Here is a 26,484-nt window from a genome sequence, read left to right on the forward strand (position 1 = left end):
AAAGAAAATAGCCTTTAAAGGTTCAGTTCACTATTTTCTCTTTCTGTTGTTTAGAGCGTCCAGATGTTGACTTCTTAAATTTGATTTCTGAGGAGACAATTGTTCACTCCAAGTACTGTATAGACCCTACTATTATTCCTTTTTTCAGATCATGGTTTCTGCTGAGTTTCATGAGCCATTAGACATTGGGTCAGTAATCTTTCTGTTGTTGCTGTTTTAAAGCAGAAATAGAAGGGGATACTTTGGGAGGCCACTGTTAAAGAGGCTTCTGATTTTCCCATGGAGTTTTATATGTATTCCAACCTGAAGTATTCCTTTTGCTTCAAAACTATGCATGGATTAAAAGTAGAGTTCTAAAGTCATTTTGGGGTGTACTTAAAAAATCAGTGTCTGAAATAAAAAATATTATTTTCTGACCCTGAATATTACCCTTTTCAGGAGTAACTGTGGAGTGGTGTTTTATGCAAGGGCTGGCTATGAATATCCTGGCCTTGGAAGATGGTATATTTGTCTGAAAATATTATTCATCCCTGTATAACTCTTTGGGCTCTCTGTTATGATCAGCACGAAAGGGAAAAAAAACGGGGGAATTAATGATGCTCTAAAGGCCGATCTTAGTGCTGTAGGTCTCTTGTCTTTTCAGAAGTCACAGATTTGGATTGTAGAGTTCAGTCTATTTTGTTGGCCTTAAGCACGTTTCTTAAAATTGGTGATCCTCAAATTCCAGGCTCCAGTGCTACTTACTTGGGTTTGAACTCAGGGCCTTGGGTACTACCACTTTCAGTGCAAATCCCACGCTTCAATGAAGTGGCGTAAAATAGTGCTTGTCTTTATTGTTGTTAGATTTCAATGAGATGAGGCGTGTTAATGCCCAGAACGATGGATTGGACTGAACAAGCCGTAACAAAGAATATCACCCTTCATCCCTTACTCCAAGTCTCCCAAACTTCCTTCTCCCTAAACCATCAGGATTAAGTATAAATCATGTGTGACTAAAACCTCTACTGTTCAACCAGTGCACTGCCCCCCCCCCCCCCCCCAGCCTGGTCATTCCAGTTCTTTGGTTGGCAAAGGCATCTACTCCCATTGACCTTTTTCCCTTCTGGTTTTTGCAGTGCTGGGGGCGGAGCTGAGCGCATCTCATAGGCTAGGCGGGCGCTGTGCCCCTGAGGTTTCCCGCTAACTCCACACCTCCATTTCCATTCACCATCTCCCCTCCGCGTTTGCTCAGAAAGCCCCTTCAGCGTGGGTCATATCATCTCTCTGTGACCTCAAGCCGCCAGGGTTAGAAATGAAGGCTCATCCACGTGCCAGAAGCATCCGGGCATTTCTGACACATGCAGAGCTGTAGAGTCCAGATTGAGAGAAGGGTGCGAGGTTCCCACACCGCCCCGCCGATGTGGGAGGAGAACTGTTAAAAGGAAGGAGGGCGGGTGGAAGGACAGATGGAAACGCAATCGCTTTCAAAACACCATTAATGATGAAATTTAAAAAATCACACACCAAAAGAAACCCAAAACCCCAAGGAACCCACAAATGGAGCTGTGAGAGAGGTCGGTAGGATGAAAATTGGTGAGAGTTGACTCATCTCATGTGTGGGAGGAATCAATAATTACCTCTTAAAAGCCTGTTGCAAGTTTTGTATTTGCTTTGCTAAAATACTGATCTATACATAAGAAGTGTCTCCTGCAATTCTACCAGCCTGTGTGTGTGTGTGTGTGTGTGCATGTGTGTGTGCACGTGTGTCTGCGTGCATGCATGCACGTGCATGCTCTTGTGTGTGTGCCCTAGGGTCCTTTACTATACATTCATTCTGTGAAGCCAGCATTACACATATCTCGAAACCACATAGGGATTCAACAACAAAGAACTCTAGGCCAATCCCTTTGCTGAACATAGACACCAAACTCCTTAATGAAGTATTTGCTAATTGAATTTAACAACTAATAATAATAATACCTTAATGAAGTATTTGCTAATTGAATTTAACAACTAATAATAATAATAATGATGATGACGATGATGATGATGATGAAGTTTTGTTTCTTAACCTAGTGGAGGATTTCAAGGCAGGGCAGAGACTAATACAGGAAGTACGGCCTCAGATTTTCCCTGGTCTAAGTCAAGTATAGCTAGACTCTTCAAGAGACTCAAGACTTGTAAATTTTGGAATGCTTTCTATGTTTATCACAACGATACTCCTATCATAAACACAGAAGCTGTTTGTGTGAAGTCAACACGCTAATAGGAAATAGTAGCATTTCTGGGCGGCCTAGCTGGTCAGAGAGAGCCAGCGGGGCCACCTCTACGTTCTCTTTCTGGGAATGAGGCCTTCAGGCCTGGAACTCTGTTACAAGGTCTTGTCTTTCCTGTGTGGTTTTTTTTTTTCTGTTTTTGTTTTAATTTCTTCCTTGCACTCTTACTCACATCCTGTTGGAACAACTCATTTTGTTCTTATCCTGCTCTGGGGTTTTCTCATGGAGGACAAACCAGAAGTACATCTGCACTTTGTCAGCAAACTCATCGTTTGGCTGGGTCTCTTCATAATTAGATTTTTCCCCAAACTTCTTTCCTCATATATCAATTATTCCACTCTCTTAATCATCTTCCTCCCTGATCCTGCTCATTTGTCAACCTGTCTGGGTCTACACTTCAGAGTTTGCCAAGGGAAAGTGTTATATACTAATGGAGTTCAGTGTCTACTTCACTGTAGCCTTGGGGTATTTTTCTCCCCCTCCTTTTTTTTTTTCCCCCTTTGGCTTCCACTTGCCCTGCCAGATCACAGCTTCGCCTTCAGCATCTGTCTGATTCAGAAGATCCTTCATTGTGATGTGTTTTTGGATTTCTGTGATGATCATTTCTAGAAGGAGAATGTTCTGGTAATCCACGCTCTCTCGTGCGGGTTGTCTGTCTTCCTGTGCACCGGGGAACTTGACTTCCTGCATTGTGAGCCAGTTTCACAGCTAATTAACCTATGATAACCTCGGTGATGTCCCAAGTTAATATATCACGGGATGAATTCTCAGTTCTCTGTTGAGGAGCTCAGAGGGGGGTGGTGGTCAAGGGGAGACTTGCTGGTCTTGGGGCTCGTGATAGGTTGGTCATCCTCTATTCCAAAAGGAATGCCAGAGCCTGAAAATTTACACCATAGAGATTAAATCATGGTCTCAACCCCATCAAACTAGGCATGAAGGGAATAAGTTAGCAAGGTCTTAGATAAAAGACGTGTGTGTGTGTGTGTGTGTGTGTGTGTGTGTGTGTACATATATCTTTCCTTCTATGCATGCATATGTATGAATATATATACATTTCTCTCTCTCTCTCTATATATATATATTTCTGCAGTTTGTCATTTAGGTCTTTCTGCAGAACCTGAAACAAATATACTGTCTTTGACATATCCCCTCCCACTTGTCGACATTATTTTATGACGAGCATAAATTTATTCTTTTATGATCGTCACGAAGCATGAATGATTCACTCCTTCAACTGATCTATGAAGGTTTTTCTCTTTTAAATGCCTCACTCACTTACACATTCCTTCTTTCACCACGCACTTATTGACAGCCTGCCACAGCTGGGCTCTCCGTGGGCACGGGGAGGGGTGGGATGGGGTGAAGGAGTAGGCAAGGCATCTCTGCCCATTTGTCTGGTGAGGCAGGGGTAGGGGGAGACTCACAGGCCAAAGAAGCCAAGTGTCCCCTTTTACAGGGGGCCCCCCTCCCCCAGCGATGTAAGTGCCTTCTGTGAGGCTCTGCTTCTCCCAAGAACCCAACACGTCTTGGGTCTGTCACTCCAGAGTTCAAACTGTTATTCATGGACCTTTGGGAAATACTCAAACCACAGTATTCCCAAACATAGTCCCCTATCAAAATGGAGCCTAGGGACGTTCCACCAAATAAATTCTGTGTATATGACAGCCTCTCCCTGGCCCGCAAACCTTCTGACTGTGTCTTCAGATTGAAGAGCAATCTGCTGTCTCTTTTCTCTCAGTGTTCATTTGTGCAGGCTCCCATGGCAAATTCTAGTAAAGACTCAGAGCAGTGATGATAGTTTAAACGTACAATAGCACAGCAAGCAAAATTGACGAAATGGATATTGGCTATTTAAGGTCTTTGTTTTTGTTTTTGGTCAGTCATGGGGCTTGAACTCTAGGCCTGGGCGCTGTCCCTCAGCTCTTCAGCTCAAGGCTAGCGCTCTACCACTTTGGGCCACAGCACCACATCCAGTTTTCTGGTGGCTTATTGGAGATGAAAGTCTCATGGATTTTTCTGCTCAGGCTGGCTTTGAACCACTATCCTCAGATCTCGGCCTCCTGAGTAGCTAGGATGACAGGTGTGAGCAACTGACACCTGGCCGACAAGTCCTTCTTTTCTACTCAAATGTGTAGCGCTACCCTGTCTACCCTGTTCCTTTGCTTAGATACATATGCGCCGAGGGATTATGACTTCCTCAACCATTTCAGGATGGGAGAGTGTCCCGGGAAGTGGTCCCCACGCTCGTCTGAATGGAACTTCTCCCGAGGTTTGTCTTCAACAGAACTCCTAGCCTGGAACTACCATCCCTCTCTGTCTGCTAAGTTGTCTTAAACGACTTAATATTTCTTTTGAAGCCTTCACAAATATTTGGCCACCGCAGAACATATTTTGTTGATAGTTCTCAGAGGACGTAATAGCACAGGGCACTAATTAATAACCGTGAGCCAGACGGTCATAATCGGACTCCCGCCTGACAAAAATGGCTGGCTCTCCTTCTTCTTGGGGGGTGGGGAGGGGCCGTGCTTTTTGGTTCTTTCCGTTCATGGTCTGGTACTGTTACGGAAATTGTGACATTACTCAACAGCTGGCCTGCTCCATTTTTGGATAAACTCTTCTGCTGGCGACATGCGTGGTTTGAGTAGAGTAAATCTGATAAATGAATTTTCAGGCAGGCTTTTGGCAGCATGAAAGATTCTGGCCTCTCTCGAAAAAGTCTCCCCCCACCCCCCTTAAATTGCCTAGTGTTTACAAGGAACATTATTTCTCCCAGTTTATATTCGTTGGATCTAATTTTATTTATCAGCAAACACTCTGCAAATGTACAAAATCCACCCTCATAAAGGCATCTAATCCTTAAGCCCATTTAGTCTGATCAGCGTGGTTGTTAAACTAAACACGGGTGATGGTGACATTGCAGGCTGTCCTGCTGTGAGGGCCAAGACGCCGTGTTTATTGAAGACCAGGCTCGGCCCCGCACCTGGGGATTGCATCCATTTCCAACACAAAGATGATTTTCGAAGTCCAGTTCCCTCATAGAGGCTCTTAATTGTCATCCACATATCTCAGTGTGTTGACTCAGGTGTCCGAAGGTCCAGATGCAGTTTTGTGGAAGATTTGTCAATTTATTTTATTCTTTTTCAATTTAAAAACAATCGAATGTTTTTGTTTCTTCATTTATTTCCCCCGCAAGCTTCCTTTTTCCTGAGGTGTATTTCCAGCGACAGTGCATCTACATAAAGGAAAAGAAAAAGAACTGGCTAGCATCATTACACTCACAGATCAGTGACTTAATTTTTTTTTTTTAAATGAGCTTCCTGTCCTGATTGTAAAAAATAAAGTTATGAGAGAAACATGATCTTCCCCAAGTCCGATAAGTTTTTGGCAGCTCATTCATGTCAACCGTGGGGTATGCGAGGGTCACACCCACCCCAGCACAGATTTATTTTACATGCTGGAAGCAGAGACATTTCCCACGCTGCGTTGTCTAAAGGTGTTTATTTTATAGTGCGTTTTGGGCCCATCATGTTATTTTTCTATGGTAATATCGACCAATTTTTAAAATTTACTACCACCACAGTGTTTCAAAGAGACATGGATTCTTTTTAAAAAAATGATAATAACGCCGGGTGTGGTGGTTCACACCTGTCATCCTAGCTACTCAGGAGGCTGAGAGCTAAGGATCGTGGTTCAAAGCCAGAGTAGGTCAGGAAAGTCTGTGAGACTCTTATCTCCAATAAACCACCTAGAAAACTGGAAGTGGTGCTGTGGCTCAAGTGGTAGAGTGTTAATCTTGATCTGAAGAGCTGAGGGACAGCGCCCAGGCCCAGAGTTCAGGCCCCATGACTGACAACAACAAAAAAGACTTACTTGTGAAAATCCTTTTATATGTTAAAAATGTAAGACCTAGTATGACGTAGTATGAATAATCTTACTAGTGGCAGTAATCATGTTACAGTACATGATCAGTGACATAACATGTATGAAGGCTGATGACACACCTGTTTGTTACCCAGAGACTGATCAGAGGTCTGACGGGTGCGAATGACAGAAGAGCAAGGCATGCTGGGGGGTGGGAGGTGTGAAGGGCGGGCCCGGGGTGGGGGGAAGTGGGGACTTCAACACAGTGGACGTCTGGGGCCCGTCTGCCGGCTGGACACCTTGCTCAGCATGGCCGTCCACCGCCCGCTTGCGGCCCGGTCACTGAGGAGCCCGTGGGGGTGGCCGTGACCGCCGTCCCTGGCGGTGGGATCCAGGAGCGGGCAGACAGCGATCACCAACATTCACGTCTCACCCCTGTCTCTCCTTCCCCAGGGCAGCCACGGAAGTTCTGGCAGCACTGCTGAAATCCAGTAAGCACTGTCTTTGAAACACTGCTGTTTCTTTCCCCTGCTGATTTAGTGTAAGGTTGTGTTTTGTCCTCTTTCGTTCTCTCTCTTTCACTCTCTTGCTCTTTCTTTCATTGTTCCTTTGTTTTTTCTTCCTTCCTTCCTTTCTTTGTTCCTTTTCCCTTCCTCCTTTCCTCCCTCCCTCCCTCCCTCCCTCTCTCCCTCCATTCCTTCTTTCCTCTTCCCCATTCTCTTTTCCTTTCTCCCTCCCTCTCCCTCGTTCCTCCTTCCTCCTCTTTCTTCTTCATCTGTCTTCTCCCTCCCTCCCTCCTTGTGTGCCGGTACTGGGGCTTGGACTCAGGGTTTGGTGCTCTTCCTTGGCTTTGTTGTTGTTGTTGTTGTTCAAGGCTGCTGCTTCACCTGTCTCCACTTCCTGGTTTGAGGCGGTTTACTGGGAATAAGAATCTCTCAGGCTTTTCTGCCTGGGCTGGCTTTGAGCTGTGCTCCTCTGACATTGGCCTCTTGAGTGGTTGGGATTATAGGTGTGAGGGAGGCTGGTTCTGGGAAGGAGACGGAAAACATGGTGGTGGCTCCGTCTGCGTGGTCACAGAGAAGAGAGACAGCATCTCTCTGCGTGGACGCGTCCCGTGACACCACGCTTGGCCCTGCTGCTTGCTGTGGCCCGGGGACGCCCCAGGTCCTTCTAGAACAGGGTCACCAGCCCCAGCAGAGAGTCAGGATGAATCCCAGGCTCCCCGGGAGGTGGAGCAATGAATAGAAAGCTGGGGAGGAGCCATACCTGCGTTCTCAGCTCGGTTCAGGACTGGATCCTTGGGGTGAGTAGCGTGTGGGCAATTGTGTGGCCAGGGTCGAGGTTGGTAACAAACATATTAAAAAGTCGGCTCTTTTCCTCAGTTTCTTGAGTGATTGCAAAAAAGAAATAGCTCTGGGGTTCTGAATAACTGGGAAGTTTGTTTTCTTTTCTTTCTTTCTTTTTGTTTTTGTTTTTTTTAACTCTTAGCAGCTCTGGCCTAATTACACTGGGAGCCAATTTCACGTGTAAAATCCAAAGAAACCACCATGCACCACCGAGCAACGGAGCCTTAGCCTTAGCTTTATATTTTTATATCCCCACATCTTCCTTCTTCATCTGTTTTAATTTCGCCCCTTGGAAACCAATCCCTTCCGTTGGTATTTGTTTCTGTGCCGAGAGCCGGAGACTTGGAGGTATGGTTGAACATTCATAGCACTTCTAACCAAATACACAAAAATGGAAGCACCCTCTTCCTCCAGCCATACAACCCTGCCAGCCACACACGCCAAGGAATAGCCCAAAATCACCCCATGCTTTGTTTCATAGACCAAAGCGGGGCAGGGGAGGGGCAGCGAGGCTTGAGTCCATTTGGTTTCTTGGAACGTGATAGAAAGCACACAAGTCTGTCCGTAGCAGGATGTCCTGCAGGTGGAGCAAAGGTAGAAAAAGCGTGTCTGTGTTTGAGTGTGTTTACGTGTGTGTGTGTGTGTGTGTGAGTGTGTGTGTGTGTGTGAAGAGCCAGAAGTTATCTGGCCCTGGAGATGAGAAGGAACAGAAAACGATCGTCAGGCGTCAACAGAGCACCCGCTCCTGTGTGGCAGTGAACTCCTTCCGCGTTTCCCATCCGGGCTCTGGTCATTTGTGTGCTCACGGCGTGGCTTTTTCCACATCCAGTGGCTGGCGTTGGAGGCAGGTGGGTGAGTGAGGGCTGACTTGTCCAGCGGAGGGGCTTGGCCAGCCTGAGAACGGCGCGCCGTGTAGACATCCTGGCAGCCGACCTGCCTCGGTGGGGGAAGACTCAGCATCTCAGGTAGCTGAGCACCTTCCTTAGTCCTCCAGCTTAGTGCTGTGGAAGGATCTGCACGTGGTCACCTGCCACTGAGTTACACGCGTCAGAACCCCCGTGCTGAAGCTCCTGGGAAGTCGGTAGCTAGTGGGAATTGTCTCCGGCCTGTGCTGGGCCAGCTTTTCAGTGCCAGCCAGGGCAGGGAAGTCTGGAGAGTCTTCTCTCCAGTTAACCACCCGAAGGCTGGAAGGGGAACTGTGGTTCACACGGTAGGGTGCCAGCGTTGAGCGAAGAAGAAGCCAAGTGAGAGCTCCAGGCCCGGGGCCTGCCTCAGTGCCCGCAGCGTCACGCGGGCACGGCCTCACTGTGTGGGTGGTAGAGGTGGAACCAAGCCCACGCGCTCCCTCTTTTCCTCCACTCCTCTTTAGCTCTCATGGCCCAGACCCTTCCCTGAGGTTTCCTCTATTGGGAGTTGTGTCCTTTTGTGTTGATTCCAGCTGAAAACCACTTAGCTTTTTATTACTATAATTTAATCAAGCTTTCATTAAGAAATAGTGCTACTTCTAGCATAGGTGATTTTTTTCCCTAGTAAATCAGAGCAACCTGTGTTCTCTCTCCCCCTCCCCTCCCTCCCCTTCCTTTTCCCCCTCCCCCTTGTCCTTTTCCTCCCCTTCCTTCCTTTCCCTCCCCTCCCCTCTCTCCTTTTCTCCTGCTTTCTCCCTCTGTTCTAACTTTGTTTCCCTTACCTCCTTTCTGACTTCTCTGCCTCGATTGTCCCAATTCTTCTCTCACTGCTGTTGCCTCTCCGTTTCTTCTTTCTACCCCCCCCCCCCCCAACCTCCCTCCCACAAGCTCGAGTGTGTGCCTGGACAGTTGTGGGCCCGGAAGCAGCCCCTGCAGGAGGGGCTGCAATGGGGCGGTGGCCTGATTCTGCCCCAGGAACGCGTCTTGTCTGGGCTTACCTCGCTGCCCAGGCCGCAGGGTCTCACAACCAGGAGGACACCTTCCAGGCGTCAGGCTGGGCCTCTTAGCCCGGACCACTCCCACGACATATTTAGCATTTGGAGGAATCTGGAAGGCTTCAGAAATCAGGGCACGAGGAGGAAGGGGCTGGGAAAAAGGATGTCAGGTTAGTGAAGGAAGAGTCAGAGCGGGGCGGGGAGGGTGGGGAGAGCTAATGGGACGTCTGGCAGGAAGAGCAGCGTTCTTACAGCTCTTTGCAGGTCGTGCTCTGGCTGGCCGGCCCTCAAGGACAGCCAGCAGCGGCCATGCTACGCGGTACAGGGGGAGGGAGGGCTGGCTCACGAGCAGATGGCTCCCCGCTCTTCCCAGAACCGTCTGCTGTGGCTAGGTCAGCAGCAGTGGAGACACTGGGTAAGGTAATGGCCAGAGGGGTTCTTGTTGCAAAGTGTCAAAGGCCAGGCCGGTTTTATAAGGTCTTTACGGGGAATCCTGGGGTTTCCGAGGGGTCTTTAGGGGAATCCTGGGGCTTCCGGGGGGCGTTGTGCCTTTTCACCCGGTGACCACAGGCAGGCCGCAGTGGCTCTGCATGGAGGTACACGTGTCCTGCGACCGGCTGTGGGTCCTGCCTGCATTCTGGACTTCCTTCTTCCCCATGGCTAGACTTAGGCGAAAAAAAAAAACCCAAAAGTTCTTCCTTGTATCACCTAGTTGTGGAGGTCAGCAGCAACTATGTTTTGAAACACATCCACGTCACACAATGGCTCTGTGAAGCTCCTTAGCTGCTGAGGTTGTTTGTGAGGCGAGAGCTCAGAATCACGCTCCTCCAGCCCCCAGCCGTTCCTCCTGGATGACACCTGCGAACAAACAGGGCTCTGAGCCTCCAGGAAGCTCTTGCTCTTCCCTGCCCTCCCTTGTTCTCCAGAGACGATGCTGAGGCCCAGAGATAGGAAATGACTCACCCAGGGAACCAGCAAATCCACTTTTTTTTTTTTTTGTCAGTCATGGGGCTTGAATTCAGGGCCTGGGCGCTGTCCCTCAGCTCTTCAGCTCAAGACGAGCACTCTGCCACTTGCGCCACAGGACCATTTCTGGTTTTCTGAGTGGTTTATTGGAGATAAGAATCTCATGGACTTTCCTGCCCGGGATGACTTTGAACCATGATCTTCAGCTCTCAGCCTCCTGAGTGGTTAGGATGACAGGAGTGAGCCACCGCACCCAGCATCCACTTCTTAAATATCAGTGCAAACTCTCTGCCAGACAGCTCCTCCGAACAACATCCAACCTCATATCTGCCTAGCATTAAGTCCACGCTAAATCTTGGCACAGAGCCTCACACTGGCATTTCAGTGAGCTCACCATTCTGCAATCTGTGATGACTTCTCACCACATACGTGTACCTCCAGTGCCTCACACGGTGCCGGTCTTCTCCGTGAATGTGGCCCAAGGAAAGATTCTCATTTCTCCACCCCCCCACCCCGCCCCCAGCACTTGCTCCCGCTGTACCTTATTGAAGGGGCCTGGTGGGCCTCATGCGTCATCCCTAGGGAGAATGGAATTGCTTCTGACCATGGACCCGATGTCTCCTCTCCCCCATCTCTCTGGTGGGGGTCACCTGCCATAGGCTTCAGTGATGAGCCCACATCCTGCTTCAAACGATACTGATAGATTTTCGCCTTTGTCACACCAGGGTGGATGGTTGTAATACGCATTTTTGTACGAATCGGTGTACCAAGCTACATCCACCACACTTTGGCTCAACAAAACAGCCCAAGTAGCTACCATTCGTGGAGTTCTTAGAACATCAGATGCTCAGCCACCTGGGCGGCTCATGCCTGTAATCCTGGCTACTCAGGAGGCTGAGATCTGAGGATCTCTGTTCAGAGAAAGCCTGGGCAGGAAAGTCTGTGGGGCCCATGAAGCAGCAAAAAGCTGGAAATGAAGCTGTGGCTCAAGAGGCACAGCACCAGCCTTGAGTAAAAACAAAACAACTAAGGAACAATGCCCAAGCCTGGGAGTTCAAGCAAGCACTACCCACAAAAAGAAAAAGGAAAAAGTGTTCTGCAATATATTCATCCTATCAAGGAGGTATTACCATCTCTGTTTTTCAGGTGTTAGGGGCGGGGGAAACTAAAGCTTGAAAACCTTCAGTTATTTCCAGCAGCTATGGGATTTGGGGCTTCCCGGCCGCCTCTTTGGTAGCTGAGCCTTGTGCTACAACGAGATGACTTAGCCCAGAGAAGGCGTGACTGGACAGGGAGGAAAAGGAAGGAAGCACTTTCTAAGTCTTGCAAGCGTTGCTTCGGGAGGGACCGCCTGCCACGTGAGGCTAAGGAGGGAACAAGGCCCATGTCTGCATCGAGATATGTCTGCACAGCAGGATGGGTCCAGGCTGAGGATGGAGAGAGAGGGAGGGAGGGAGAGGGGGGGGAGGGGGAGAGAGGGGGGGAGAGAGAGAGAGAGAGAGAGCGCGCGCCTGTTAAGGTCCTGGGATGCGCAACTTGGCACCTGCCCTTTCTTTTTCTTGGCTCAGAGTCCAGAGTTCTCCGCCAGATATTTATGGTATTTGCTCAAATACGTATGTGGCTTGTAGAAAGGTTGACGCGGACAGGACATGCACTCTCCACCCATGCTGTGCTGCCCCTTCCCTTCCCTGTCTGCTGGCCGGCCTTTCTCTCCGACTGGGCAGAGCTGGGGACAGAGCTCACGTCCTTTCCTCTTCCTGCCATGCGGTGGCGCTGTTCTGTTAGTTATCTCGGCCACCGGGGCCTGGTATTTATTTTCGGTGAGTAATTTGTTTATCAGGAGGTTATTTTTAATCTAATTTTGGCCATATTTGCTGCGGAGCACTATCTGTGCTTCCCAGCTTCAGAAGCTTGCAGGACTGGAAGGGAATTAGCTGGAGATGGTCTCCGAGGCCGGAGCCCCAGGCCAGCCCGAGCAGCCGGAGTTTGATGCATTCCTGTGATGCTGGAGGGATTCATGGAGGGCGCTGGGAATCTGGAGCAGGCCTCAGGGCTGCCTGAAGTCCACAGCAGAAAATCTTGTTAGTATCCCATCCCTCCTCCCTCCTGACAACCTGGTATCTTCCTTGAGTAAGACAGTACCTAAGGACAGGGTTCTTCTGCTTTGCCAACTGGCTGGACGGCCACTCCCCACCCCACTGGATGGCCACTCCCACTTCTCCCACCTCGCTGGATGGCGGCTCCCACCCCACTGGACGGCCACTCCCACCCCGCTGGATGACCACTCCCACCTCACTGGACGGCCACTCCCACCCCGCTGGACAGCCACTCCCACCCCACTGGATGGCCACTCCCACCTCGCTGGACGGCCACTCCCACCTCACTGGACGGCCACTCCCACCCCGCTGGACGGCCGCTCCCACCCCGCTGGACGGCCGCTCCCACCCCACTGGATGGCCACTCCCACCCCGCTGGACGGCCGCTCCCACCCCACTGGACGGCCACTCCCACCCCGCTGGATGACCACTCCCACCCTGCTGGACGACCACTCCCACCTCGCTGGACGGCCACTCCCACCCCGCTGGATGGCCACTCCCACCCCGCTGGACGGCCACTCCCACCCCACTGGATGGCCACTCCCACCTCGCTGGACGGCCGCTCCCACCCCGCTGGACGGCCGCTCCCACCCCGCTGGACGGCCGCTCCCACCCCGCTGGATGGCCGCTCCCACCCCGCTGGACGGCCACTCCCACCCCGGTGGACGGCCACTCCCACCCCGCTGGACGACCACTCCCACCCCACTGGACGGCCACTCCCACCTCACTGGATGGCCACTCCCGCCCCTCTGGATGGCCACTCCCACCTGGACAGCCACTCCCACCCCACTGGACGGCCACTCCCACCCCACTGGACGGCCACTCCCACCCCACTGGACGACCACTCCCACCCCACTGGACGGCCACTCCCACCTCACTGGATGGCCACTCCCGCCCCTCTGGACGGCCACTCCTACCTGGACAGCCACTCCCACCCCGCTGGACGGCCACTCCCACCCCGCTGGCTGGTCTTTTCATGAATTGTTACTGGGAATTCTCCACGAGATGGGAAGCAGGGAAGGGAGTCAGCGATCACTAGAGGTCCTGAGATGAATGACACCCTGTCAATAGTAGTCTATCTGCATTTGCCCAGACTGGGCTCAGTTTCACCAAATAAGTCTCCTTCTTTCCTTCCTTCCTATCTCCCTCCCTTCCTTCCTTCCTTCCTCTTTTTCTTTTTTTTTTCTTTTTGCTTATGTGGTGCTGGGGAATCGAACCCAGAGCCTCACACATGCAAGGCAAGCGCTCTACCACTGAGCCACCTTCCCAGAGCCCTCCTTCCTCTTTTTCTTCCTCCTCCTCCTCCTCCTTTCCCTCCTCCCTCCCCTCTCTTCCTTCTTTTTATGCTGGTCTGAAGGTTGAATTTAAGGCACAGGTACTGTCCCCAAGCTTTGTGTTTGCTCCTGGCTAGTGCTCTACCATTTGATGCACAGCTTCACTTCTGGCTTTTTTTTTTTTTTTTTTTCAGTAGCTCATTGTGGATAAGACTTCGCTGCCTAGGCTGACTTTGAACTGTGATCCTCAGATCTCAGTCTCCTGGGTGGCTGTGATATCAGGCGTGAGCACTGGCACCTGACCAAGCTCTTATTAGTGTCCTCATTTATCCAACAGTTACCTTCGTATCCATATTTTATACAGCAGGCTGGGGGGCGGTTGGGTTAGGGGCAGTTAACGACTTGCCAAGACCTCACCAGCAGTTGTATGGAAAGCTGAAGTTTGAGCCCCATGGTTTTAGTGTCCAGAGCAGGAAGTCTTCATGTTTCACCGGAACCCTGGGGTCCGAGGTCAACTGCTGATTGACTGCATGATCCCGAAACCTGTTCCCTTTTGCTGCCAAAGCTCAGTTTTCCACAAACAAAAGGGTGACAAAAGGTAGCAGAGAAAGAAAAGATCAACAGCCAACCCCCTTCAAGGCACAGAGATCGCATATGGAGAAGACGCGGGCATGCAGGCAGGACAGGACAGGTGCACACTCCCATCACTGACCGGGCGGCCTGGCCTTGGCCTCTCCTTCCCCGCTGGCTCCCGTCGGCGCCTGACTGACAATAGGAACCTTCCAGGCGCACCCCTGAGGATCTGGGAGAGGTCACACTGGAAAACTGTTGAAATGAATGATTGTATGGGGGAGGGATTACAATAAAGAGTAAAGTCGGACCCGGAGAGAGATCGGGGAGTGTTACCTTCATTCTCAAACCCTAGTCAAGTAACTGGCAGGGCGGGTGGGGTGTGCGGATCTCTTAGGATTCACGGGCCGAACTAAACCATGGAGATAAACCGAACTTAATGAGGAGGGCTGGCTGTCGGTGGGGCCCTGAGAACAGGGCGGCAAGCTCTGTCCCTGAAGGCCAGAGTGTTTTCAGATGTGGGCGCGGTGACTAATGGAAGGCACTGTGGGTGGTGGTGGTGTGTCGTTTTCCTGCTCAGATCCAAACTATTCGACTTAAAGAATTGTGTCATGCATCTGTAGCCTTTGTGGGTTCTTCTACCCACGTGGGATGCTGTGGTATTGTTTGGTTTTTGTTGTTCTTTTTTTTTTTTTTCTGCACAGGGGATCCTGTGCAGATCAGATCCCCTCTGCCCTGTTTTCCCTCTGGCCCGATCATCTGCCTGGAGATCGGGGCCAAGGTGTTCTTTTGAACCATGTCCGAGGAGGCTCAGGGTCACGGGTGGGAGCGTGTGTGGGGCCCGCACCTCTTCCTCTCCACGAAGGGCCAGGCGTGGTGGAAGATGGCGTGTTCACCGGGGTCATGATGGAGGCAGGGTCTCCTGAGGATGTGGGGGGGGGTCTAGATGTGAGGGGTAGGGACCACGGGGGCTCTAGTGACCCCGTGATGCACTCACTAGGTCGGCGACATGCGTCGGGGGGAACTGTCCACCCCAAAACCGTCCGAGCAAGGTCATATACACAGAGTGGGGCTCCAGTCCCGGACTCCCCCACGACTCGCAAACCCCCGAAAGGGTTCCGAGTCCACAGCACAGAGGCTGCAAATCCCTTGGCCTCCGAAGTCTGCCCTCCCCTGGGTGAAGAATGACAGACACCCGGTATTCCCCTCCCTGTCTGTCTGCTCTCTGCAAGTTTTTTTTTTTTTTCTCTTTCTGTGACTATAAATATTTTAGTTTCTCGACCACACAATTTCCACTCTGCCCCCCAGAGGGCAAAGGCAGCTATAGATAACACAGAAAGGAATGGCTGTGCCCGCGTTGCCATAAAACTTTATTAACAAACAGACAGACCGACTGTGGGCTGTTTGCTGACCTCTATCTTAGATTTCGCGCGCCTCATCCCCATAGGATGCCGTCCCATGCATTCTTAAGTCTGAAGCCATTTGCTCTAGCGTGTGCTGTGCAGCAGGTGCTCAGAGCAAGTCACCGGAGCGAACGCAGGGACACGCACGCACACACAGAAGATGAATGCGTGCCGAGGCAGCTCTCCTCACACACCCCTAGCGTCCGTCCTCTGGCGGGCCAGCAGTTAACCTGCAGGGCTGTTGAGTACCGGCCTTTCAGGACTGTACAACTTGGGTCCTCCTGGCATAACTGACGACTGGCTATGGATTGACAAAGGGTCCCAGAGATGTAGAGAGATGGACCAAAACACAAACACCCCGCGGCTCCAGTGGTGCCTGGTGGCTTCTCATTTGCGTGTGGGATTGACCCTGCAGGTGTTCACGGAAGTCGACACGGATGCAGGGTGTCGCCTGCATGCTTCTCCAAATAGCAGGCTTGACAGCACGCCCTCTCACTTTCCCACAGTATCTCATTTAATTCTCCCACTCTAGCCAGACCGCAGCAATTGGCAGGGGGTGGCTTTTCTTTTCCCACCCCCTACAAAGGAACACATCAAGTTTGGGGGACATTTTACTTTTTTTTGGTTGTCACATCCGTGGCAGAGATGCTTCTGGAATCTAAGGAGTCCAGGCTCGGTTGCTGTATGCGTGTGGCATGCTGGGATTGCAGCCCATCTGTTCCTTTCACTCCACTGGGGGGGGGGGGGGACATCAAGCAGCTTATTTTTAATTTGTGAATGAAATCTTTTGCAGAAACGCTCCCTACAGATGCTCACCGTGGCCCTGGGGGCCAGGGAGGGGGGGAGGAGGGGGAGGGACTCCAAGCCCTACTCAGCCTCTTTCTACATCCGGAACACACCGTGCGGCAGCCCCTTCCCACACCGGGTGAGACATGGAGATCCCGCACACCTTCTAGAAGCTCAGGCCCTTCGGATTTGCCAGGAGCCATTAATTTCTTTTTCTTTCTTAAAAAATTATCCTTAAGTAGTCGTGCAAAGGGTTGTGTATTCAACATACCAGTTTATGAGTGCAATGCATCTCGATCAATGTCACCTGTTTGTTTTTTCAGTCCTGGGGCTCAAACTCAGGGCCTAGGCACTGTCCCTGAGCCTCTTTGTGCTCAAGGCTCTAGTGTTCTACCGCTTGAGCCTCCATTTTCAGCTTTTTCTGAGTAGCTTATTGGAAATAAGAGTCTCACGGACCTTCTTGCTTGGGCTAGCTTCAGACCTCAGATGTCAGCCTCCTGAGTAGCTAGGATGACAGGGGTGAGCCACCAGCACCACACCAGTTTTCTCTCTTGTTAGTCTCGGAAACCTTGTGCATGGTTTTTCCTGGCAAGCGTTAAGTATCTGTGTCTGGATGCAAAGCAAAGCACAAAACAAGAACAAGAAACCCCGTAAGCTACTCTGACCTACTCCGATCAAGACGTGGAGGTCAGGTTGGGGAGTCAGATGGGAGATGTGCACCGGAATCCTCTCGGTTCGGATTCATAAGCTCTGCGGACTGAACGTTAGCGGCCCTGACTTCTCTCCGTCTCTGCATCTTCATCTGTGCAGGGGAGCAGTGAGGGGGACGTGGAAGAAGCCCTTCCACGAGACAAACGAGCTGATGCGCGTAAAGTGACCAGCGTGCTGCTGAGCAACTGGGAGAGAGAGCAGGCGAACTCCCGCGCTCCTAACTGGGGTGAGGGTGGCGGGGTTAGGGGGACGAAGGTCACCAGAGGCCTGACCTGGCCCCTTCCTCTACCTCTCATCTCTCTGCTTCCCGTACTCCATGGCGTCCTGTGGGGGGTTTTATCACGGTGATGACGAGTCTGGCCAGGTAAAAATGCTTTACCTTCCCCACGTGGATGCCAGACAAGTCACTAGTCTTAAAAAAGTAAAACAAGTGTTCGGGTAATGAGACCCCAATGCATGTAAACTTTTCCAGTGGGAACTGTAAGGATCTGGGGTATGCATGGCTCCCAAGAGAGAGAGAGGGAGAGAGAGAGAGACAGAGAGAGAGAGAGACAGAGAGAGACAGAGACAGAGACACAGAGACAGACAGAGACAGAGACACAGAGACAGAGAGTGAGACAGAGACACTAGAGAGAGTGAGGTGTGTGTGTGTGTATGTGTGTATCTGGGTGTGTCAGTGTTTATCATGTAGGAGCATCCTAAGGCAGAGGCAGCAACGGGTGGTCATTTCGGAGGTACTGAGTCCTTGCAAGTCCATGGGGGTAGACTGTAAAGCATGATTTGAAAGGGTACTGACGCTGAAACTTCTCCTGGGACCATTCCCCCCTCCCCCCCCCAGGAAGGGACGCATGGCCCTCGTCTTCATAGAGAAGGGAATTGTAACCTAGTGAACACATAGATTGCCACGCTGGAGGGACGGAGTAGTGGGCTTCTGGGAGGTGTAATAGTTAAGGCCGCTATCCCGGCCCGCCTGGCTGCATCCCCTCTCCTGCCCCCCCCCCCCCCATTCCCTAGGAGAAATTCGATCCTTTGAGTTGCAAAGGTTCCTAGGCTTTCCTGTTCAGAAGACAGATGACTTTATAAAGATGCCCCTGCTCTCCAGTGCCTGCGGGGACAAGGCAGGTAATTCACTTTTGAAGGCGATGGGCTAAGACAAAGCATGATTTGGTTTCTATGGCAACCTTCAGGGTAGCTCGCCCTGGGTTTAAGCCCCGACAGCATGGTATGGCTCCCAGAGCCTATAGACTACAAGCTTGTAACGCCAACCCTCCTTGGATTATCAAAGTATATTATGGAACACATAGGGAATAGAAGTCCGGGCGAGTCTCCACTCACAGCCCAGGATCATCGAGACCTTTTGAAGTTTTCCCTCTTCATCAGAGGACAAAAATATGGGCCACTGGCAGGGGGGGGGGGGGGGGAGGGGGTAGGGCCCTGCACCAAAGACAAACATTTGCACTTGGTTAAAAAAACAATACTTGGGATGGAAATAAGAGCCTCACTGGACCACATGTTCAGGCGAGACCTTGCTACATGTCAGACCTCTCTTCCCCAAAGAGAATGTGAGAGGTGGGTTGGAGGTGGGGGCAGGATGGAGTGTCTACTGTTCAGACACTGGCCCGAGGAAAGTGGGTGAACAGAGAGTGACACCTTTCTAATAGCAATAAAAAAAGAATTGCAGGAAGAAAAGAAAAAAGAGAAAGGAAAGAAGCGGGAGAAGAGACCTTCCACTGCAGGCTAGCAGGGCGGGGTGGTGAGCCAGGAGGTGGCTGGCTGCAGCAATGCTAGCACCCGGGAGGGGGGGCGTTGATGTTGGAGGTGCCGTGTTAAAACTGAAGGCTCTCAGAACTTCTTTCTGTTCGTCCCCCCTCCATCTGATCAGTTTAAGAGACACAAGTCTACTTAGAAAATGAAAAGGTGTGTGTGTGTGTATGCGCGCGTGCACGCATGTGTACATGCAGTGTGATTCCCTGCCCCCAAGAAAATCTGAAGATTGCATCTAAAGAGCAGCTGGCCTGGTCTGAGGAAGCTGGGGAACCCGGAGACCCCCCTAAACTCCCTCAAGCTCCCAAGCCCACTCAGCACGACTCGGAAAACTCATGGTCTTTTCCCTGCTCTGGGAAGCCATGCTATTTTCCTCTGGAATCTTCTAGAACTCCTCTGAGCGACCCATCCCTGGCGACCCTCCTTCCACTCCTTGGCCCTTCTCCACCTTTCTCTGCTCTTCCTGGGTTTCATGAGTTTCCTCTTGTCTCGAGTCAGATACGTATTGACTTCTGCAAAACTTCCCGGCCATTCTCGGAGAATGGATTGACTGATGTTGGGTGGAGAAGGAGATTTAGCGATGTCAGCTGGTAGTAAACACCTCAGCTTGGTGGGGATTAATAGGAAAATCACGAATAAAAATCATTGGGGTTTGATAGGGGATTTTCCTCTCCGACAGTTTAAGATTTCTTTTGATACCCTCTTCCCTTCAACCCCTCCCTAAACGGCTGAAGGTCATTAGGAGAATCTGTTATCCATTTCATATACTTAGAACAGACAAAAGACAGAACTCCTCAACCTTCTGCAGTCCACAGGGCCCCTGGATACAACATTGGTCATGCCTGTATCTTTCCACAGGCAGGACTTTCTTTTAATGCCTCCTACTTAATTCTCGGTTTCCTTTTCAAAATTAGAGAGTGGCTAGATTAGAACTTCACTTAGGCAGTAAAGAACTTTATATATATACATGAGGCTTGGACTCAAGGTCCGAGCACTGTCCCTGAGTACTTTTGCTCAAGGCGAGCACTCTATCACTTGGAGCTACAGCTCCACTTCCGGTTTTTCAGTGGTTCATTGGAGATAAAGAGTCTCATGGGGACTTTCCTGCCCTGGCTGGCTTTGAACTGTGATCCTTAGATCTCAGCCTCCTGTGTAGCTGGGATGACAGGTGTGAGCCACTAGTTCCTGGCTGAGGGGCATATTTTAGATACAAAAGAGTAATGTATTACAAGAGATAAATGAAAGGGATTTAAGCCTTCCACAAAGAAATGACTGGATGCAAAGTGCTGTCAGCTCAGGGGCATGGCTGAATGAAAACTTGTTAAAAAAAGAAAAAGAGAAATTAACTACATGAAATCTCACTGGAGCTCAGTGAAACGTGGCTGTTTAAAACTCGATAAACAAGCAAAAAAAATTAAACGTACTGCTAATATAACGAGTGAAACATCCCTCTGGGATAGAGCATTGAATTACCATGTGATTTTTCCCCCCTCTTGTGCATTTTGATGGTCTCAGGGAGAAGTCTGACTTTGAACTGAAATTCTGCTTAGCTGATGACAGCTTCCACGCCTGTCCAGGGGTCTATGGGGCCTCGAACCCCAGCATGAGGGGTGTGGGTGTTGGAGAAAAGCAGTGGGAGGCAGCGGGGCTGGAAAGGCTGGAAGGGCTGGGTGTTTGTGGATGACTGTCGGCCGGGTGGAGCCTCGGATGTACCCGAGTTCACAGGTCAGATAGGTCTGACCTGGTCTCCACCCAGCCATTCAGCAGATGACCCAGACAGATCCATCTCAGAAGTAGTGTGGGGCCTGTGGTCACCGAGGCCCCGGGCTCTGCTTGCCTTTGTTTCTTGCTTTCCCAAAGACGATTGAGAGCCATAAGATTGGGTCTCAGGATATCACCAACCGGAAGCCAGAGCGGACACAGAGAAACCAGCTCCGTTGGTGTGTGTGGGGTCTCCGGGCAGCCTTGCAGCCTTGTTGGAGCCTGGTCAGCACCATCTTGTTCAGGGCCTCCTCCAGTCCGTCCTCTTCAACAGCCGCCTGTGGGTCCATGGGAAGCTCTTGGTGGTGACTTCTTTCTAATCTGGTCTTGAGGCCTCTTTGCTGAGAGTAGCCATGAGCTCAAGCCAGGCTCCAAGAGAGCGAGATTGTGAGATTTCTCTGGCCCTGCCTAGCCTTGGAATTTGCTCAACCTAAATGTTAGGCCCATTAAGATTTAGGGAAGAAGAGAACCTCACGGAATCCCTCCCGCACCTCTCTTCCCCTTCTGCCTCTCTCACCCTTTCTGCCCCCTCTCCTCTCTCTCTCTCCCTCTTGATTTCCTCCTGTCTCTTTCCCTCCCCCTCCTCTTTCTTCCTACTTCCCCCCTCCCTTCCTTCCTCCTTTCCTCTCCCTCTCTCCTTTTCCACTTTCCCTGCTCCCCAAGGTATTGTCTTTCCCTAGGAATAATGCATATCTATCTATCTATCTATCTATCTATCTATCTATCTATCTATCTATCTATCTATCTATATGTATATATAACCACACACTTCTGATTGTAAATTTCCTAAAATCAAACATACTGTTTTACTGAACCACAGCTTAGTACAACCCCCAAACAAACCCACTAGTAGCTGATCTCATTCCTGTTTCACTCTGCCTCACGGCTGCCTTTTAAAAGCAAAGGCAAAAACCCTGTTCACTCCCAGGATCTAAGTTACAATTATATGTTGTACTTGGGTATCATAGCTTTTTGTCTACCTTTAGTCCCAACTCTTAGAGGAATTTCTTTTTCTTTTTGGCCTTTTATGATCTCGACATTTCTGAAGAGTGTAGGTCAGATATTTTATTGCGTGCCCTTTGTGTGGGGTTGGCTGAGTTTCTGCCTGATTTTTATTAAGGTGATATGTTTTGGGCAAGAGTACTATTACAGAAGTGAAGCTGTATCTTTCTTGGTGTGTTATTTCAGGGTGTACGTTTCACCTATTGCTTTTTTTCCCATTGCGGTTGATGTCGACGTCAATCACTCGGTGAAGGTGGCACCAGCCGGTTTTAGACACCGAAGAGTTCCTGCTCCTGTTATAATTAGCGACAGTGGGAGTCACACAGGCAGTTCTGGGATGGGTGCCCCCAGGAGACCCTGTGATTGACGGCACCTCTTCCCCTTGTCTTTATAACAGAGTCCAACAGCCGCCGGGCGGTGAACAGAGGCTACGTGGCCAGCTTGCTCAGGCTGCATCAGGACTGGCACAGCCATGACACGGACCACACCTACGTGACGATCCGCCGGGGACTCCTGCTCTGCCTCAAGCACATCGCCACGCTTCGGTCAGGCCGAGAGGCCTTCCTGGCGGCCCAGGGCCTGGAGACCCTCCTCGGCATGGCACAGGTACACAGCCCGGACGTGCAGAGAGCTCTCTGCAGTGAACTGGTGACATGATCGTGCTGGACACAGACCTCAGTACGGTTCTCCCCGAGTATTATTATGTCATGTGCTCTGGGTTCAAATCCTTCTTCCTTCATTGGCTCCTGAGCATTTTCCTTTGTTTATTCATGGCGTGCAAGATGTGGTAGCAGTTTTGTTTCTGTTTTTATCTTGTTGGCCATGGGACTTGAACTCAGGCCCTGGGCCCTATCCTTGAGCTCTTTGCGCTCAAGGCGAGCGCTCTACCACTTTGAGATGCGGCGCCACTTCCAGTCTTCTGGTGGTTTCGTAGGAGGTAACAGTCTCACGGACTTTCCTGTCTGGGCTGGCTTTGAACCTCAATCCTCAGGTCTCAGCCTCCTGAGCTGCTAGAATTGCAGTCGTGAGCCACCGGTATCTGGCCTGGATAGTGTTTCTTAATCCTCGACAGGGCACTCATGCGCAGTTTCCCTGTCGACTGGGACCTGATGGAGATGTCACCTGGTTTCTCCAAGTGCCACGTTGCTTTTTCTAAAACGGTGGGAACAGAACATTTAGGCTGCTGTGAGGACTAAATAAGCTCATGAGCTCAGAAGAGTCCCTGGCATATTTTATCTGTGTTTTGAGTAGGAGAACTCATTGGAATAATTAGTGCTGGAATTAATAATTAGCACGGGAATCCCGTGGCGAACAGAACAGACTCCTGGTCTTACAGGGTAAACTTAATAGCGGGAGACAGGTGGGACAGATGTTAAAAAGCTGAGAATCAGCCAGGCGTCAGTGGCTCACACCTATCATCCTAGCGACTCAGGAGGCTGAGATCTGAGGATCACTGTTTGAAGCCAGACTGGAAAGTCTGTGAGACTCTTATCTCCAATGAGCCACCAGAAAACCAGAAGTGGTGCTGTGGCTTAAAGTGGTAGAGTGCTAGCAGAAAGGAAGAAAGATAGAAAGGGAGGAAGGAAGGAGGGAAGGAAGGAAGGAAGAAAAAGAAAGAAAGAAAGAAAAGAGAGAAAGAAAAGAGAGAAAAGCAAAGAATCCAACCAGGAAGCCATTCCCTTTTGTTCTGTGAGATCAGCAAGCCGGGGCACTCTGGTAGGTGGAGGGAAAGGGTGAGCTTTTATTCTCCAAGCAGGTGACACCTGAGCTAAGATACGAGGTGCTGGAGAGCCGGTCAGGTCACGTGCAGGGGAAGAGAATACCAGGTAGAGGAAGTCACCCCGGTCCAGGCTGGTACTTACCTGTTTTCTGCTGGGAGATGTGGTCCAGGGTTACCTGGATTTCAACCCAAAATGAATTCCTTAATTACATCTGCAAACCCAGTTTTTCTTTGCTCTGGGCCGATGTTGAGGGAGCGCAATGCTATGGGTTCAGGGACCCGGGTGCTGTCTAATTTAGATGCATGAGAGTCGCTTACTGTTTCCTTCTTGTTTCACATTTGACCCTTTTCCTTTATGTTGTCCCCGCCGTATAACCAAAGACTAAAGCAATAGTTCCATCAGCTCAAATACACGTTTGCTAATTTAGGCAGCGACTCCCATGACACAGGGTGATGGAGGAACAAGGTCCACCCCTCTTTTCCCCAGATATCACGGACGATGCCTTGGCTTAGGTGCAGCATTCCTTAAAGTTACCTTAAGCCTGTTTTCAGACCAAATCCATTCCAGGGTATACGCAAGGAATGAGAAATAAAGTCCAGATCGGCCAGAAGACCAGAACGTTCCAAGGGCACATTCTACATCGAAGCGGTCGCCTGCCCGCTTAGGCTGAGCGGCATTTGTGAACTCAGATCCCGTTATGGGGAGTGGGGTCTGTCTGCAAGACTCCAGCGTCTGTCTCTGTCCTCCCTTTGCTCAGCGCTGCCTGGACCAGGAAAGCGCGGAGCCTGCCGTCTCCGCCATGCTCCAGACCCTCCGGCAGGGCCATCCCAGGAGCCCGCTCCCCCTGCTCACCGCCAAGAGTGCCTACGCCTTCCCAGACACCAGCGCCACCCCAGAGCCGCCACACGCCCTCACTGAAGGTAGCGTAAGTAAGCAGCCGTGGCTCTGGAGTGGGCACCTTCTGCATAGCAGAAGAAGGCGAATTGTTTCATAGGACAATTGTGATCATCTAATAAGCTCATGCTATTATATATATGCGTATATATAATATGTATATACGTATGCGTATATTATGTATATATGTATACATATATTGTATGTATGTACATATTATATACACACAATGTACATATTGTATATATGTACCATATACATACATACAATATATACACATTTACACATGCATAGATAATATATATACATGTAATATGTACATATGAACATATACACATTATACATATAGTATGTATTCTATACATACACATACACATATGTTCATTATATATATATATATATATAATTTGTCGCATAAACACAGTGAGAAAGCATTCAGCTCACCTATTTTAATTATTAACGGTCGCCATTTTCCCTAGTCGCTGTCAAATACCTGTGTAAGTCATCTCAGCTAATTAAGAAAAAAAAAAAAAACCCTAGCTACAATTCTATGATCAAAGTCTCTTCACGGTACTGACTGGTGGTGGAATCTAATTTGCCCTAAGGATGACATTAAAATAAAACTCTGGCTGCCTGTCGCCCCATGTGACTCATATTAGGGTGCTGGGAAGGATGTCAACTTAATCGCCAGAAAGATCTTCCAGTGAAAACACTCCAGAGGGCTTTTTTTTTTTTCTTTCCCAGCCCTGTTTTCCCAAAGTGGCACAGATCGTCCACATGTGGAATTTTCATCCCCAGGGGAGTGAATGCTATCAAAAGTCACGGGATGAAGTTTGTTGAAACGCATTCCTTCATGTAAACATGAGGGATAGAGCCAGGGCAACATTTAACTTCAAACAACTTTGGCAGTGCATTGTTGCCTAAATACCTCAAAGTTGGGGCTGGGAGATGGAAAAGCCATTTTATCCTGCAATCGTTTGGGGCTCAATGTGGGACCACATTCTCCGCCGCGTACCGCGTTCACCGGCAAACCCGGAGTATGCTGGAACCTGATGCACCCTTGTGTGACCTGGGTCTCAATCCCAGATAACAAGATGTCTTCGTTCATTTTTCACCTCCTTTTTCTTTTCCCCCACCCAGAGGATTTTGAAGACAACAGTGATGAGGAGGTGGACAAAGACTCGGAATCTGATCCCGCAAAAGAGGAGGTAGGTGCCCCAGCCCTTGCTTGTAACCTCCCCCCCCCCTTCACACCACGCAAAGGAAACACAGCACTTCCTCCGATGGCTGGAGCTCAGGCAAGTCCTTCAATCTGAAGGGCTTCCTTCGACTGGGCTCCCTTGCTGCCCACTCCACAGACAAGTGATACGCAGGGTGGAATGGGACCAGTGTTATTGATTGCCCACCTGGATGGATCTAGCTTGAGATCTCATCTTAAAATCAAGAGTTATTGATCACGAAGACATTAATATTCCATGAGGAGGAGCCCTACCAAGTCACTGCAGGCTTCGGGTTAGTTTGTTCAATAAGGGCATGATGAGAGAATGGAAATTTTTTTTCCTATGAAAGTCTCTACTAAGACCACCCCTCTCTTCCTACATGGCTCTTCTTGTCTGCCCCTTGGGCACATGGCTGCAGTGTTGCACACTCCTGTTTGGGTCTGTGTGAACCGACCTTGCAACGTGTGCCACCCTGGCCAACGGAGGCTGCTTCTGGTCCTGGTTCCTTAATGACCTACGCACCTCTGCTCTTTGCCCCTACATACCGGTGGCATCTGCCCCCCTGCCCCTCAGACGTGAACCACACGGGTCTTGAGGGACTGTCAGAATCGCCTCTGGCTGAGAACCACTGTGCAGAAATAAATGGCCAGCTGCCTGTGAGTTATAATTCTGTCTCCCTTTTCTGTCACCATGCACATTTCTTCAAGTTACAGCTCATTAATGCCATGGCCTGTCCAATGAGACTGAGCAGCAAATACTACCTTTTAGGATGTTCCTGGGATGAAACCTGACTTTAAAAATGATTTCCTTCCGTGTTCTTTTCTCTCTCCCTCCATTCCTTTCTGGGGAGAAAGAGACTTCCGGCTTTCTGACTGTGATTATCGCTCACCTTGCTGATGGTCCTGGTAGACATTTAGGGGTTATCACTAAGCCCTGTCTCTGGCTCAGAGTGCT

General features: G+C 50.1%; 1 protein-coding gene across 1 annotated transcript in view; it reads left to right on the top strand.

Annotated features, from left to right (window-relative positions):
- Positions 1–26,484, top strand: part of Agbl1 (AGBL carboxypeptidase 1) — a 353,278-nt gene that overhangs the window by 24,579 nt on the left and 302,215 nt on the right. Inside the window, exons 6-9 of the mRNA XM_042698518.1 lie at positions 6,570–6,607; positions 22,093–22,301; positions 24,174–24,336; positions 25,451–25,518. Coding sequence (XP_042554452.1) covers positions 6,570–6,607; positions 22,093–22,301; positions 24,174–24,336; positions 25,451–25,518 — 478 coding nt within the window. The remainder of the gene's footprint in view (positions 1–6,569; positions 6,608–22,092; positions 22,302–24,173; positions 24,337–25,450; positions 25,519–26,484) is intronic.

This window comes from Dipodomys spectabilis, unplaced genomic scaffold, assembly GCF_019054845.1.
Source record: "Dipodomys spectabilis isolate Male_0828 unplaced genomic scaffold, ASM1905484v1 ptg000233l, whole genome shotgun sequence".
In the NCBI taxonomy this organism is placed as follows: Eukaryota; Metazoa; Chordata; class Mammalia; order Rodentia; family Heteromyidae; genus Dipodomys; species Dipodomys spectabilis.